At 46.6% G+C, this 17,516-nt stretch overlaps 1 protein-coding gene across 1 annotated transcript; it reads left to right on the top strand.

The window, feature by feature from the left end:
* The first annotated feature begins 2,159 nt into the window (after positions 1-2,159).
* Positions 2,160-17,187, top strand: LOC142767175 (uncharacterized). Its single transcript, XM_075868393.1, has 10 exons — positions 2,160-2,256; positions 3,287-3,310; positions 5,494-5,646; positions 6,975-7,122; positions 10,039-10,201; positions 12,281-12,405; positions 13,111-13,252; positions 15,040-15,210; positions 16,071-16,232; positions 16,996-17,187. Exons 1-10 carry the CDS (start codon positions 2,160-2,162, stop codon positions 17,185-17,187), a joined length of 1,377 nt encoding a protein of 458 aa, XP_075724508.1.
* Positions 17,188-17,516: the final 329 nt, after the last annotated feature.

Genomic DNA, 17,516 nt, shown 5'->3' on the forward strand with positions numbered 1-17,516 from the left:
CGGACAAGGAGCGTTTTATTACGTCTCTTGACGCATGGAAGGTACTTTTTTATTGCAGCTAGGTTGATTACCAGTGAATAATTTGGGGTGGTAACTTTGACGTCGTCAGAATCGTTTTGCAATATTCGTACTCGTGGCGCATGTGTTCTCGAGTGTTTAGTTTGATTTTTCGGTAAGTAGGGTACTGCTGTTAATAATATTGTCTTTTAGGCGTCATACATTAGGCTTTCACTTTGACATAAATTGTTATTTGCCTTTAGTGTCCTTTAACGGAGCATGCAAGCGGGTAAGTGGTATTAGAGCGGAGAGATAGCGGATAGCGAGGGCCGCAGCTGTTACACTGACCGCGTTGCCTTAGGCACGCTCGGGCGCGAAGGTTGGCCAATGCACCAATTCATTGTGGACGTGGTACCATCCCGTGGCACTGAGCGATACTTCGTGCGCGCGTCTCGGGCCGTGATTGGCTGTGGTCAAGCGGCCAACTTTTCCGCGCTCAAAAACGTGGTCTGGGCGCAATCCGGGCAAGCTGTCGTGGATTTTCCGCTTCTGCGGATAATTCGCTTCCGCTTTCCGAATCCACACTCGATGTGAACGTGCCTTTACGCTGTGCGTGCTCACGATTGTAGGTCCAGTTGTTTCACCGCAAGGACAACCTCCACGGCCCCTGTCACTGAATGTTTCGTGTGTTTTCACAGGTAACACCTAGGGTTTCCACGCCCGGACGACATAGGCCCACTCCGCCGAGACCCTCTGGTAGTCGTTCAACGCCACGTCCTGGCACTCCTAGCGAAACGACAAGTGTAGGGCCCCGAACTCCGAGTGGCCGCCCTAGACCTCCAGGCAGTCGTCCAACGACACATCCTGGCACTCCTAGCACAACGCCGAGTCTAGGGCAGCGAACTCCGAGTGACCGCCCTAGACCTCCAGGCAGTCGTCCAACGACACATCCTGGCACTCCTAGCACAACGCCGAGTCTAGGGCCCCGAACTCCGAGTGGCCGCCCTAGACATCCAGGCAGTCGTCGAACGACACGTCCTGGCACTCCTAGCACAACGCCGAGTCTAGGGCCCCGAACTCCGAGTGGCCGCCCTAGACCTCCAGGCAGTCGTTCAACGACACATCCTGGCACTCCTAGCATAACGCCGAGTCTAGGGCCCCGAACTTCGAGTGGCCGCCCTAGACCTCCAGGCAGTCGTCTAACGACACGTCCTGGCACTCCTAGCACAACGCCGAGTCTAGGGCCCCGAACTTCGAGTGGCCGCCCTAGACCTCCAGGCAGTCGTTCAACGACACATCCTGGCCCTCCTAGCATAACGCCGAGCCTAGGGCCCCGAACTCCGAGTGGCCGCCCTAGACCTCCAGGCAGTCGTCCAACGACACATGCTGCCGTTGCTAAGTAAGCACTATGTGAGTCCTTATAGGCATGGCGTGAGTAATTGAGCATGATGCTAATTACGTAGGGCGTGGTTGGCATCGTGCCTCTGCAAAAAAAGAAAGAAAGAAAAAGAAGGAAAGCTGTATGCTAATCGAGCTTCCTTTGACCCCATTTGCTTGATAAGGAGATGGCTCCTGAATGTTTGGTTGATTTTGCGTCCTAGTAAAGCCAGACAGACGAATTGAGGTCCGTTCGAGTCGGGCTGGGTATAACCTTCGTATAATTGAGTACACTGTCGTGCGAGTTTCCTTCGGGGAAACAAATATAACCTGGGAGAGTAAGTTCTATTCATTTCAGCCACCCAATTTCGCTCCTGCAGCTTTAACAACAACGACTCTGAATGCTCGTTCACACCTGCGACTATAGAAGTGGCCGCGCGACCAAGTTAGTCGCAAGGAACCGCTTTAGTCGCCACGAGGCTGTCCTGGCTCACTCGCTCGCTGCTCGATGTTTTGTTCGAATAGACGGCGATCGCAAAGCCCTAAACCAACCCCATGCGCAGTAAGATGACGTCAGCTTAATTCACGGACCAATGGCAATGCGATGCATTAGCGAGCAGACGGGAGACGGGTAGTGACGCACACAGGTGCGAACATCGGTCGCTTTTGGGTTGCCTGTCGCAAACCATTGCGCGGTCGGTGGAAGTCGCAGGTGTAAACGAGCAGCCCCAGGACCATAAGACCATCTATTCCGTCTCTTACGATTCCCGTATTTTACGATTCCCATGTCGACTCCAAGTTCGACGTCAACGACTCTAAGTACAACGACTACCTCACCGCCCACTCCATCTGTGCCGATGACAACGCCGTACCAGCCCTACAGTAAGTGCGACACAGTAAACACGGTAGTGTTCAGCAAACCGCACCGTATCGTCTGCTATCCGTGCGTTGCGATTTGTGTTTACAGGGGCACGTTTAGACTGAACATGTACGTTTATTTGCTACACTCAGTCTGCGTACAAACCACCAAGTTGACGGCGCCGCGTAAGTGTCGTATCCGTGTAAACGCCAGTTTTAGCCGTACAGAGCTGCCATACGAACGATAGTATAGTCTAGGCAGGCACCGCGAGGACTGGTTTGATGTTACTTTTTGCTTTACAATATTGTCATGCACCCATGTCTTTTGTGTGGTGAAGTTTTACCCGCAAAAACTCCGTCGCTCGGCGCACGCTGCGCCGCGTGTATGAGGAGCTTCGCGATTGTCATGGTTTGCTCTGTTATCTTGAGATCACGAGCAGGAAACGACTACTCAAGTTTAATCGGTAGCTTACGCGAGCAACAGCAATAGCGCAGAAAGGTTCCATCATTGATGTACATAACAGACGGCAAGTTTACGCTACAGTCAGATTGTGTGTTAATTCTTTTACTGGGCAAAGTTCGCCCAATAAATCTTTTCACATTTATGGACTGACAACCACATGACAATATCCATAGCTCCATGAACTCGCGTACGCCCATTTACATAATCTGCTTAGTGCGAACATTACACCACTGAAGAGCACTCTGCATCGGTGCCCTAAATCACTTTCGCAGCCTGCGGGTAGTCTGTCTTTTCTTTCGACAACAGTAATAGTTATCCGGCTTAGTGATATTGCACCGCGAGTCCTTCGCGTTAATTACATTGCACTACACGGCCGACTGGCATTGTTGGAACGGTAAAGGTGTGACTCGAAGTCACGTGATCGAAATGGGAAGTGATGTCAATGCGTAGCCGGTATTTCAAGTGACGTAACGGAAGTCTACAAAGTACAACGTAGCTTAATTGAGAAGTCTGGCTAAACGCTGACGCATTTATTCGCGTTTGCCGTTGAATTGTCGCCCACATTTTTTTCTACTCTTTTTTTTTTCTCAGCGTCTCGACCAGGGAAACCACCTCGTAAGTACACGCGTATGAATTTTTGCATAAAATCTGTAGAAGCAATCGAACGTGTGCAAAGCGATACGGTGGCGCAGCCCTGGTTGTGGGCTGCGAAACTCCGCTACATGCCCATTGTAACCGACTGCAAGTAAAAAAAAAACATTGAGCTCCCTCCAAACACGGTGCTTTAAGTATTGCCAGTATTAAATGCGAAGCACTTCTTAGCGAACTGTAGGCACTCTGAGCGTTTCAATCAACGTATGTATCTTTGGTGCTCTTTGGATCGCCTCCTGAACTTATAACCGACAAAAATTTGTGTGGAAGGGTGAAAGGGTTTGACGAATACGTCTGCCTAGTCATGACATGAATACATTGAAATTCCGTCACCCTTTTTGTTTTAAATCCTTTTGTCCGGACACGTGTGGCAAATACGTCACTGCCACTGTATGCGGATTTGCACCACATGTGATTGAAGGCTTATATATGCTCTGGAAGGGCGAGAACAGATATTGGTAATTTAAATGGGTGATTAAGAATAACCTGGCATTGACAATGCTGACCTGACGAATGCAAACAGTAAAAATGAGGATCCCAGCAGCAATCAAGCGCAATCATTCTGCGCGGCAATCAAGTGATCTACATCAGATCCACGTAAGGTCTGAGAGCTACATTGGAAATGGACCATATGCAGGTTAAATATTGGAGAAATGGCAGCTGTGAATGTAGTGCTGATTGATTGATTTATCGATTGATCGATTGATGGATTGATTGACTGATTGATTGATTGATATGTGGGATTTAACGTCCCAAAACCACCATATGATTATGTGAGACCCCCGTAGTGGAGGGCTCCGAAAATTTTGACCACCTGGGGTTCTTTAACGAGCACCCAAATCTTGAGCACACGGGCCTACAACGTTTTCACCTCCATCAGAAATGCAGCCGCCACAGCCGGGATTCGATCCCGTGACCTGCGGGTCAGCAGCCGAGTACCGTAGCCACTAGACCACCACGGCAAAGCGATGCAGTGCTGGGTATCTTGTTTTATCAATGTCTCATATGCACTCCTGTGATGCAGGCGTGACGTCGGGTTAAGGTCGAGCGTAGTCTAGTGCCTTCCACTGAAGTTGCTTTACGTAGCACTATCCAGCGCTTGCATCCTTGCGAACATACGTATCAGCTTACCGCTTCTCGTGTTGATAACGACCATGTTGTTTTTTGCAACGTGATGTAACTATAAACATCCATTTATATAAAAGATACGTGACCCTTGACTTTAAGTCTGCGTAAAACATTCTTGCACATCTTTAGCGTCATTTCGTAACGTTTCGCTCAATAAATAATTTGCGCTGCAGTCAACTTTTCGCCGTGTGCTTCCTCAACATTATTACCCATGGTGCACGGGTTCTGTCGAATTTTTAAGCGCTGAACTCGCTACGTTTATTTCAAGCTGAAAATGTTATAATCCGAGTAAATAAAAACGTCGCGGCATTTATTTACAGAAAAAAAATGTGTTGCAAAGTGATATTGCGTTTGAGCAACTATTGCTTGTCCTCTAAAATGTGGTCGTTCCGGTTTTGACAAAGCTGGCAGCGAAGATATGCTGTCTCAAGGAGTTCACCTAAATCAAGCGCGATGTGATCGAAAGAAATAATTATGACTGCTATTTCAGGGTTATAATATATCAAACCACGCATTCCGTTTCGAAATAGGCCTGCTGGAATAGCGACGCCTGGAGGCCGTTGAAACTTCCGTGCCTACGACATGCGTAGAACGTACCCTAGGAAACTTCGAGAGAACATTAGGGCATGCGGCTAAATATTGAATTCGAAGTATGAATCACAATGTGTTATTGAAACTCGTGAGATCGCTTCCAAGGGTACACATTGGCCATAACGCTGTCTTCGATTGGTCATGCCGGACTGCCCTGGAATACCCGGGACATGGCTTCCACTCGAAAAGCATTGATGCATCTATGCTCTTCGGGGGCACTCCTGGGGCAGTTCGGAACGACGACACGAACCTTCGCTGCTCGTATATAAAGTTGTCTCGCACGTGCGTTCGATTGTATTGCCTCTGAGAACGCTTCCCGGTGGTTATCAGAGGCGTTAAATAGGGCACCACGAGTTTATGCACTGCTGCATAAATGCGGCATTGAACAGGCTTCGGTTCTCCACAAGTGCACCCGGTGCATCTCGCAGGCAACTTCACCCTGATCTGCGTATTCGAGTACATCACGCGTGACATCTGGAACAAGACGGACCAGTGCACCGACTACGTCTACATCCGGGCATTCTACTACGCCATCAACGTCAACCACGAGCCTCTCGTTTTCACCAGAAAAACGTTAACACGTGAGAATGCGCAGATGATGCTTTTCTAGCCTTAACACCAGCAATGTTGTTAGGGTACAACGAAACCGAAATTTGCTTCGTTATGCCACACGTTTTGTGCAACACTTATATTTTACCAGAATATTCCAGTGGGTCTCTTTTGTATACAACTGAGGGTACCAGTACCTTGTATAGTTAGCTTTTTTCTTTCGTGATATATACCTATTCCTCATTCAGTTATTCAGATACGGCAATTCGGCGTTAATGCCGCCATAAGATGGCACCAAGTGCACACGTTTCTTAATCTCAATCCTGGGGTTGCATTGGGATATTTGTGGCATCTGTGCACGAAGAACGGAAGAATAACGGCGGTCGCTTTTTTTGTCGACTTCTCTCTTGTTTTCGTATTTTCAAGTCCAGTACTCTAAATGAAGTCCAAACATGAACAAGTGCTAGCTCAGCTCTGTTTCGACACGTTAGTGGGACGTCCTTCCACATCCAATCCTTTAAAACGAAGTACCAACATGAACAAGCAATAAGTTAACTATATTCCAGGACTAAAGTGGGACGTTTTTGCACATTCAGTCCTTTAAGATGAACATATTTATACCAACAAGAACAAGCACTAGCTCAGCTTTGTTTCAAGAAGTTAGCGGGAAGACCTCATTGCACGCCCAGTCCTTTAAAATGAAGAAGTACCAACATGAACAAGAACTAACTCAGCTCTTTTCCAAGACTTCAGTTGGACGTCTCTGCACATCCAATCCTTTGATATGAAGATATTTAATACCAACACGAACAAGCACTAGCTAAGCTCTGTTTAAAGACGTTAGCGGGATGTCTTTGCACGTTCAGTCCTCTAAAATGAAGATATTTAATACCAACATGAACAAGCACTATAGCTCAGCTTTGTTTCAAGGCGTTAGCGGAAGGATGTCTTTGCACGCCCAGTCCTTTAATGAATAAGTACCAATATGTACCAGCACTAGCTCAGCTCTGTTTCAAGACTTTAGCGTGACATCCTTGCACATCCAATTCTTTAAATTGAAGTACCAACATGAACAAGTACTAGCTCAGCTCGCTTCCAAGACTTTAGCGGGGCGTCTTGCACATCCAGTCCTTTAAAATGAAGATATTTAATACCAATATGAACAAGCACAAGCTAAGTTATGTTCCAGACACTAGCGGGACATGTAAACCATGGCGTTCTACTGCGCTTTGCTATAGCCACCTATGAAACACCTATAGAATACCTACTGAACAATGAGCCTTGCGTCACCCAGAGAATATCTTCTTGTTCTTGTAGTGGTCACTGCAATGAATTTATAGCGTTTATCTCCCTCTTTCAGGGAGGACTCACATATTGTACTACGACGATCCAACGTACTGGTACAATCTGAGCATGGCGGACAATGCGGTCAACTTCGTGCAACGCCTCCGTTACGCGCACGCCGACTGGTACCTCGGCATGTGGGGCGCCACGTTCCTACGACTCCTGTGAGTTTCCAATAGTGATTCGATCATTCCAGCGGCTATACGCGGCGCAGCGGAAGGTACAAATGGCGGACGAGACGATGACAGTCGCGAGCGTTTACGTCAGCGTCGCAGAGCGTGAAGACGCGTTCATTGGCTTATGACTATTGAGAGACCGAACTGCGTCGCAGTTTTATCACCATGCGACAGCTTCGGAGCACGGCTACATGGCGCTGCCTGCGTCGCTGGAATGACCGAATATAGAAGCGTATTACGGCATAGATGTTGTGCTCGAGATCCGACACGTGTCGGAGGCAGAAAACTTTCGTCATTATGAACCGACCCACACTCTGTTCGTTCCCCTTTTCACCTTCGTCCTCTTATGCTGTCAGGAACACTGCTGCCAGAACAGGTGCGTCAATTTGTCCGGCCCGGGATTCAACTATAGTGCGGAAGAGAGCGAGTACAGAGAGGCAAGATGGAAGAAATGGAAAGTTAGGTTGTTAGTGAGAAAGTTTTTTTTTTTGTGAGGCAAAGTTCGAACCAGCATGTTCACGATCCTAAAGCGAGCGTCGTAATCGCAACATATAAATAGTGAGATACAAAAAAGATAAAGAAAAAATTAGATAGATAGATAGATAGATAGATAGATAGATAGATAGATAGATAGATAGATAGATAGATAGATAGATAGATAGATAGATAGATAGATAGATAGATAGATAGATAGATAGATAGATAGATAGATAGATAGATAGATAGATAGATAGATAGATAGACGGACGGACGGACGGACGGACGGACGGACGGACGGACGGACGGACGGACGGACGGACGGACGGACGGACGGATGGATGGATGGATGGATGGATGGATGGATGGATGGATGGATGGATGGATGGATGGATGGATGGATGGAAATAGAGACTAAGGATAAAAAGGGCAGGAATAGTCTTATTTAGCATGGTACAGCAGTAAGTGGGAAAAATAGACTTGAGAAGGTAAAAGCCAAGCCAGAGTCAAATATCTGCCTCCAGCTGTGCGGTGACTCAGCCTTGCACGATTTCCTGCAAGCAGAGCTGTTTCTTTTATTGCGATAGCAATTATATGGACACCCTCAGTTGGATTGAGCCGCCGGTGTCGCCGTCACTCACTGTATACGTATACGTATCTATAAATGTATAAAAACGCAAGAATGAAATATAATCCAGAAAAAGACTCTTTTCCGCGTTATTGAACATGGAACCTCTGAATTGTGAGGTGTTATCCACTTAGCCACGAAGGAGCACCTTCTTCAACGTTGAAACGGCAAGCTACGGGTATTTATATCTACCTTTTACTGCTGGTGACGGGCATCTCGGGGGGAACTATTGTGTTTTAAGCAATACCAGCAAGGTGGCGCAGTGGGCACGCGTCGCCACATCGTCACGACACGGCGTCGTGCGCTCTCATCTCCCACGCTACTTCAAGTACACTCTGCCCACGCGTACTTTGCCCCTTCGAAGAGGAGAGACGTAGACGCTCACTCGCGCACCTTTAGCTCGCAATGGTGAGGACCGTAAGTCTTCAGTGGCCTTGAGCTTTCACTGGAACGATTCTGTTGTAGTTACCGGGCGCACAAAAGTCACTGCAACCATTTCACCGTCTCCGTTTGAGAAAAGGGCGCGCTTTTGAAACACAGCGAAGTACCAACTAAGATTCTTGCTCGCGTTCATCTGTACCTGTAAGTACGTTTCGTGCGTCATTAGTGCGTGAGAAACTCGTGGCACGTTTTGATCTGTTTGCCATTCTGCGGGTGATCTTCCAATTTGTTGCTATCGCGTTCATTGCTTCGAGTTTGCGGCAAAGCTGTGGCTTTTTTTCAAACAGGCCGGCCGTATATGAGAACACGTGTCATTTTGTCTCTGTATTTTTCACTCATTGCTTCATAAGTGTCCATGGTATTGTAAGTGTGAATTTAAAAAATGCACGCGCGCGAATAGAAATGCTGCCTTTAAAGTGGCGCTAAACGCGCGCTGATTTGTACGCGCCGTTTTTCAATAATCCATGCTCAATGGCAGTCTGCAGTCTGATCTTTTATCGAGCTCTCTCGTCATTTTACGTTGCCGCGTTTCATTGTTGCCTGGGTGTGAGCACATGATTGTCCCTATTGCCCGTAGCAAGTGAAATGTTGCACTGCTAAGCACGTGGGTGACGGTTCGCTGTACGGAGTGACACATATGGATGAATCCCCGATATGAACGAAATAGTAGGCGGCGCCACTTGGCAGCGTGAACAAACGGGAGATAAAAGAATAGTACGCAAACAATCGCAGGCTGAAACCTGTGTTTAATCGTAGTTGATTGGGTTTCTTGACTACTCCTGATGCTGGCTGATCCTCATTCCCTTCTCGTCTGTTTTGTATATTTCTCCTACGATTAAACTTGCAAACTATTCTTATCCGAGTGTCGCTTTCATGCACTGTCTATTCCCAAGTGACTTCAGCTCGCAGTGCCCTCCCTGCGGGGTAATGTAGGATTTAGAGGATATACTTTGGCGGGACCCTCATCACTTCGTTACAAGGACCTCACGAAGCAGAATTGCAACTCGGACCTCAAGAGCTAGGAATATCGGCATCAACTTTGGGCTAGCCAGGGAGCCTGCGATGCGGCAGTTAGGATAGGTCTGACTGTCCCCACCTGGGAGTGGCCCGCGGTGTCGCTCTAAAGTGTGGCACTTCTCCGGATCCTTTACTTTGTACCGTACCGTATTAAACCTAAGTTTCAGCCGGCGCCTGTTTGTGTACCTTCTTACTTGGTCTCGTTCGTTCGCGCTGCCAAGTTGCCATAATGAATGCTATACGTAAGACCTGCAAACGCCAACCTTAGCTTGCCCCCATTTTCTCGGCAGGAAGAGCACTCCTGATCCTTTTTATTTTCTTCTCTCGTCATTGCTTCACAGGGTAAGTCTGTGGGAGACGAACATCGTGCACGATTCGCTGTACGAACTGACACATCGGCAGATGTTCGGCCCGATCAACTCGTCACGGTTCAGCGGATTCGCGGTAATAAACACTATCATCAAGGACATGAGAGGAGCGTTTAAAGTCGAAGAACAATACAACGTAAGTATCCATTCTGCAAGCTACTTTGTATCGAACTTTGTATTGTACTTTATATATATATATATATATATATATATATATATATATATATATATATATATATATATATATATATATATATATATATATATATATATATATTCCAGATAGGTAATAGTGCACTTGAAGTTGTAAAAGACTGTGTCTACTTAGGGCAGGTAATAACCGCAGAGCCTAACCACCAGATTGAAGTGACTAGAAGAATAAGAATGGGGTGGAGCACATTCGGCAAGCACTCTCAAATTATGACAGGTAGATTGCCACTGTCCCTCAAGGGGAAGGTATATAACAGCTGTATCTTGCCGGTACTTAGCTACGGAGCAGAAACCTGGAGACTTACAAAGAGGGTTCAGCCTAAATTGAGGACGAAGCAGCGAGCAATGGAAAGAAAAATGGTAGGTGTAACCTTAAGAGACAAGAAGAGAGCAGAGTGGATTAGGGAACAAACTCGGGTTAATGATATCATAGTTGAAATCAAGAAGAGGAAATGGACATCGGCTGGGCATGTAGCACGTTGACAGAATAATCGCTGGTCATTAAAGGTAACTAGCTGGATTCCCAGAGAAGGGAAGCGGGTTAGGGGGAGACAGAAGGTTAGGTGGGCAGATGAGATTAAGAAGTTTGCGGGTATAAATTGGCAGCAGCAAGCACAGGACCGGGTTAACTGGCGGAACATGGGAGAGGCCTTTGTCCTGCAGTGAACGTAGTCAGGCTGCTGCTGATGCTGATGCTGATATATATATATATATATATATATATATATATATATATATATATATATATATATATATAATTAGAAAAAATCTAAAATTCTAAGCCAGGCACTGGAGATTCGAACCAGCGAGCCCGTGCTCTCAGCGTGCTGCATTATCAAACTAGGCCCTGCCATTCATACCGTCCCTCACACTAACAGCGAGCTATGTATATACATGATTTTCCTCTGGCATACTGTCAACGGACTTATAAGAAACATTCTTGACCAAAGTATGTACTTTGTTTCGACAAAACATACTGCTTTTTTTCAAATCGTTGACGTGCCCGATGACTTTATTTATGGAGGGGTCGGTTCACTGAAGCAGATACAGTTGGATGAAAGAGGCATTCAAAAAAGTCTTCAACTTCACTTTCACTTTGAGGAAAGAGGAAGAATTGCTAGTAGGCGTCTCTCATAATCATATAGTGGTTTTGGGACGTTAAGCCCCACATATCAATCAATCAATCAAGAATTGCTAGTATCAAGTCCAGGACTACTCGGGAAGTTGCTGATCCTGCCATGCCTGTGAATTTGGTTTCCATCAAATTGCGTACCACCGCTACCACTTTAGACGGACGAACTCCACGTAGTCTGTAGAGATCTCTAAAGAGGTCACCTCTCATTTGTAAATAAATGTTTTCACCGCCATCTACGCACACGTACGCGCGTGCACACGTACACAAACAACTTCTGAATGGATTCTTATAGTGAGTTTTTTTTTTTCACGACAGTTATGAATGACGAAAATGAAAATTAAATTTTTTTAGGAAAGAGTCTTAAGACTGGAACGGAAGGTCGGCACGTAAGACTGGAACTTAGTTCGCATACTTCTAAAAAAAATGTTGGCAAACTCACTGATACAAATGCCGACGTTAGCGCGCATGGTTTCCATGCTTTAAATAGCTTAGCGGCAAAGTAAAGTGTTGCACTGCTAAGCTAGAGGACGCGGGTTCGATTCCCGTACAAGCCCGTTGTATTTCGATGGAGGGCAAAATACAAAAACGCCCGTGTACTTCGTGGTTTTGGGTGCAGTTCGAGGAACTACTGCTGGTAAGAATTAAACTGAAATAGCTATCTTTACTTCATCTTCATATGCCGTTTGGTTGCGTGCAGCCATGAAATTAATTAAATCAACATGTTCCTGACCACAGTCGTCCTGCAGAGAATAGACGCGTAGTAAATATTGCTAACGGTTAGCTTTATGGCTTGCCATCTAGCTAATTGTAGATTCAACCTTTTACTTCTTGGTCGCGACTGGTGTATCTGTTTTCTTTCGCCTTTTTTAGGAGAGCATCTTCAGAGGCCCAGATAAGCCAATCATACGTTCAGAGTGGACCTACTTACACACTGCCGCCGTGTGGCCGGGAGGGGACGCTGTGATCTCTGAGAGGCACGTCAGGAACTTCCTCGGGTAATCTGTCTATGCTTCCCTGTGGCTTTGATTCACTTTCTACCTCTTATTACTAATCACTTGACTTGCTCGGGTAAGCTTTCTATGCACCATTGTTGTGGGTGGGGTTCACTTGATATCTCTTCCACTGAGCATATGAGTAGAGCCAACAAATGTTTTGACGTCACCATCTGTGATCATCATGGCCGCTGCACGCTATGTCGCGCTGTCAGTGATATGCCTGAGCGGCGACTTCGCTGATTGCTTGGCAGTATCGATATGCTACGTAAAGCAACGGAAGCTGACCCTAATGGCTGTCAACCACTAATGCTCTCGCCTCAGTTTTTTTTTGATAGCCTGTGGTCCACCGTAATGGTTTGGTCACTAGATGGCTGTCAGTCTCTGGCCGGTGAAACTTGCCTAGCCAATGGGAGGTTATTCAGGCATAGCTATGTAATGTGAAAATGAATCGCAAAAGGTGGTGGCCACTCAAGATTAGTACACTGAAGCCGGGGAGCGTCGACAATACAGCCACTGTCATCGCGAACTTGTTGTTATTCCCAGGGACAGACGGCGGTATGTGAACAGGTAATGCTATCAGATGACATCTGCAACGTTTGGTGATAGGCTTTTATGTAATTCTCTAAATATTGGTGCAAGGTAATGGAAAGAGTAGTCTTTGCCAACATCTATAACTTGCCCTTTCGCTCGGGCCCAACTTTGCAGCGTCGCCGACATCGTGGGCCTCAGCACGAGCAACACGACTGACGAACCCAACACGGTCCAGGTGGTGGGAGCCAGCCCCAGGTTTCTTTGGGCGTCGCCGCCCAACCCGTTACGCGGAATATTGCCCGGCATTCGAGGCATGGTCAGTGTTTGTGCCCGGGTGTCACTATTGTTGTCTGTGTTGACTCGATATCGACTCCTGGCGAGAGTAAGGCGACAATGTCTGAGGCTGGTGTACTTAGATTTAGGTGCCCCTTAAAGAACCACAGGTGATCGAAACATCCGGAGCCCTCCACTACGGCGTCCCTCATAATTATATTCTCTTTTATGGAAATAACCCCAGATAATAATAATATTATTATTATTATTATTATTATTATTATTGTTGTTGTTGTTGTTGTTGTTGTTGTTGTTGTTGTTGTTGTTGTTGTTGTTGTTGTTGTTGTTGTTGTTGTTGTTGTTGTTGTTGTTGTTGTTGTTGTTGTTGTCCTGGTGAGAGTAACACCAGGAGGGTACTAAAACCAGCTTCATCATCATCTTGGAATTTTCTTCAGGTCAACCCAGAGGTCATACTCAACAAAACAACCTAGACTGGCAGCGTATCTGGTCACAGACCTATAGTCGTTAATATCGCTTTCGAAGGTTCGTTATCGTAAGAGAAAACTGAGGTCAAAATTTTTATTTCACCGGATGTCACTTTGTAAACACGACACCTGAATGGCACTGCGACCTCGTAAACTTCAATGCCTTCTCTTCTATTTTGGCCACATTTCTTCAGTAGATTTTGCGGAACCAGAAAAAATTTTCTTAAACTCCTCGTGTAAGGACTTTTGCCTACTTATAACAAAGTATAATCCATTTATACCGGGGAAGGCTGACGTGGGCTGAATTAAATGTAAATTTAGCGCCATAATCACGACTACACTAATGAAGAAAACACATAGACAGGACGGGAGCTAGTTAATTGACTTTTTAATGCAGACATGCACTAACTAGCCCAACAGCGAGTTCTGCTAACGTAGGCTTTAGCAGAAACCGTCAGCGTCTATGACTTCAGAGGTAATTGGTAAATATCGTCAAGTTGCCATCGCCAACTGTATTTCGTTTTGGTGCGTTTTCTGACAGCATCTCTTAGCAGCAAAGTTGTGCTTTCAGTGTCGTTGAAGGGTGATCTACAAATACGAGGAAGGATATTTTGTAGGGTATAAGCCTTAAGTGGCTACGTTGGTGTTTCCGTTCGAGAGACTAGCGTGGAACTGCCGAGACCAATGAAGTCTTGCACTGGTGTAATGTCTAGCCCTGTCCAAAAATCCACGTGAACCTTTCCGAGTGATGACATCGAATCATGTGATGTCGTCGCCGTTATGTCACAAATATCCACAACTTGTGACGCCGAGACATGGCGTCACACGATCACGTCATCACACGACACCGTTGCCGAGTCAAAAAAGGGTGCAAAACCAAGTGAGCAGGAAGATTTCAGTGCGGAAGGATCGATACAATTGATCGAGAATAAAAAATGACTTTCGCCTTCATGGCAAATGCACAAAGAACGATATCAGCTCATTTTCTCAAGTCTCTATTAAGCCTCATCAACAAGGAATACATGGGAATATAAAAGTGCTCAGAAATCTCCTTACATACATTCAATTAAAAAATTTTTGAGTAAGGTTTATCGCGGATTTTATCATTTGGACAGCATTCCTTAAAGCAAGAACTCCGATTATAGCTGTTGCCCTGCCATACTCAAACGCTGCCTTACATAAACTTTGGATCTGGCAACATTGTTTGGCCACCCTTGTGAAAATCGTAGTATTTGCAGCCTCAATTCTTCTAACCCATGTTCTGTTTCAGTTTGGCAGCGGTCACCTTCAATTGCTAACGAGCTCGCGCTAAATCTGCTTTTTCACTGTGCCTCACATCTCGCAGTTGGATATGCTGAATGAATTCCCACACTACAAGCAGCTCTTGAACCGTGACAAGATCTGCTTCTCGATCTCGTCGTCGATAAACTACGCCCGAAACTCGTTCCGCAATATCGACTTCAGGGTGGAGATGGAGGACAAGGACGACAGCGTCATACGGTACTCTCGTTACAGGGTGAGTTTGCCGATCACTTCAACAGCGCGAGCTGAATTAATCTATGCAGGATCTGCAATTGAAACGGACCTCTAGAATATGTCGCACCTGTGTAGAGATGTAGCATACAGCCTGAAGTCGAAGATGCTAAGAAAAGGGCAGAACGCGATAGCGTGATCGGACCATGTTTGTATCGCCTTCCCACTAGCCTGTCTTCGCTTCTCGGTGGAGACATGGACCGTGCCGCCAGGAAAAAGAGTGTGTGGGCGCCTTACAGCTCCTTCCTTAATTCTTAATCTACTTCGAACTTTCGGTCACGGACAATTCATAACCAGAGACGCCGACATCGCCGAAACGCCCTATGTTGCAGCTTCTAAATGTTTACTTGGAGCAATAGAGAAGTATGACAGCATCGTATGGCCAGGTTCTGGCTGGCCGCGTCCACAGAAAAAGGATGCGTAGAAGCTCGCCCCCTCGACAGAACCTATTTTCCAATTGTCCCACCAATCCACTATTTTCCACTTCCCACAAATCGTCGTGGCCCTTTGTCTCGTGACGTGCAGATTGCGCTGGCGCTATTATCACAGTTGCCAGTTGGACTAGCCATGGGGCAGACGCATGGGGTTTGTTCACAAGAACAACGGACACTGGAACACCAACATGCACAGAGGTGCGCATGGGCTCGAAAGCGACTCGAAACCGCAGCCTCACCAGACTTTCATCTTCAGTGCATTAAAAAGGCCTTAAATTTTACGTGCGCGAATCAGTACTCCTTTTGCGCACATTTCCGTGTTGTTGTCTATGTTATTAGTTTAACGTGCCGTATATTGTTTTCTTTTTCTTCTGCACATGGCGTGACGCCTGCTGCACCGCGTTGACAGTTCACCTCCATCGACAACCGCACGAAGGAATACCCGCTGCAGTCGGACGCCTTCAAGTACGAGTTCAACGACACCACTCACACGCACTTCTGGAGTCTGCGTGTCGGGGGCAACCTCAAAGGGTTTTTCGCCTACGACGACGCCAGTACGATCGCTCACAAGGTGAGCACCTCTTGTGCAATGGTCACTGTGCTTTTTGCAAACGCGGCGCACTTGTACGTTTGTACACTTGCGCACTTGTACAGCCGCTTGGTTGACGCACGCACGGAAAACCGAAGCAGCCTTAGCAGTTCAGAAAGCGTCGTGCACGAGGACCGACTACGCTATCGGGGCCTATAAGCGTGAAGTCAGAGCTCTATCGTCCTCCAATTTGCGTCACGATGAATTACTAACTCGCTCAAACACTGACCTTAATCCTTCATTCGAAGCAAAAGCCAAGGCATAACAATAAGCAAAGCCACAAGTTCGTTCGAGTCACAAGCATCGAAATTTCCATAATGGGTCAGCGTACACAGCACCGTGGTTCATGTAGAAAATGTCGTAAGGAAGTTCTGTGATTATTACAGTCACATCGTCTTCATGCCGTCTCTCTTCTCATCTACATTTTCAACAGCGAATCTTTCTAAGGCCGTGGTTAATTTCTTCAAAGCGAAACGTGACTCTATGTGCACAGAAACTGGACAGTTCCCACAACCCACCACCAATTCGCTAGAAACGAAGACTTCTAAACAAGCTCACTAGGTATGTGCCACAGAACTTAGGCATGCCCACTACTCAACTCCGGTCCACAAAACGTTATGAGCAAATTCAGGCTACGAAATAGCAGTATGATGCCACCGGTACCGCTCTACCACTCTTCAGACGGTCTTAGCCAGGTTTGGCCAGTTAAGCTGCCTTCTTTTTTTGTTTTCTTGCATTCTCGCAGATTAATGCGTTGCTCGACGCCTACCCTGGCGACCGATGCGTCGTGTTTGATGACCTCGGTGACGACATGTGGGCGGGCAGCTTCAGGCACGACGGTCGCACCATCTCCTTCCAGAAGTACGAGATGCTGCACGCCATCTCTAGCGCCATGGTGCAGAGATACGGCCCGGCCTTCCCTTCGAACTATTATTAGCTTGATTACACGTTCACCCTTCATGTGGGCGCTCTGTGCGCGTTGGGGTGCCCCAGACGCCGATCACACTGCTGTTGATGTGGACAGGAAAGGAAGAAAAAACGTTGGGAATGCGGACGTCTTCGGCGAACACTCTCGTTTGCGCGCCTTGAGTGAACGAACCGATTTGCGATTCAATGTAACAATTGTTATTGCGCTCGTTTTTAAATGCTTGACGTCACCGTATGCTTCATAGCGGCTAGCGGAGTTTATACATGTCTTCTATATATTGCACGGGACCTCCTTGCCCACTCCCTTGTCAAGAGATAATGTCCCACCTGGTACAAATA

Source organism: Rhipicephalus microplus, chromosome 7 (genome assembly GCF_043290135.1).
Source record: "Rhipicephalus microplus isolate Deutch F79 chromosome 7, USDA_Rmic, whole genome shotgun sequence".
Taxonomy (NCBI): domain Eukaryota; kingdom Metazoa; phylum Arthropoda; class Arachnida; order Ixodida; family Ixodidae; genus Rhipicephalus; species Rhipicephalus microplus.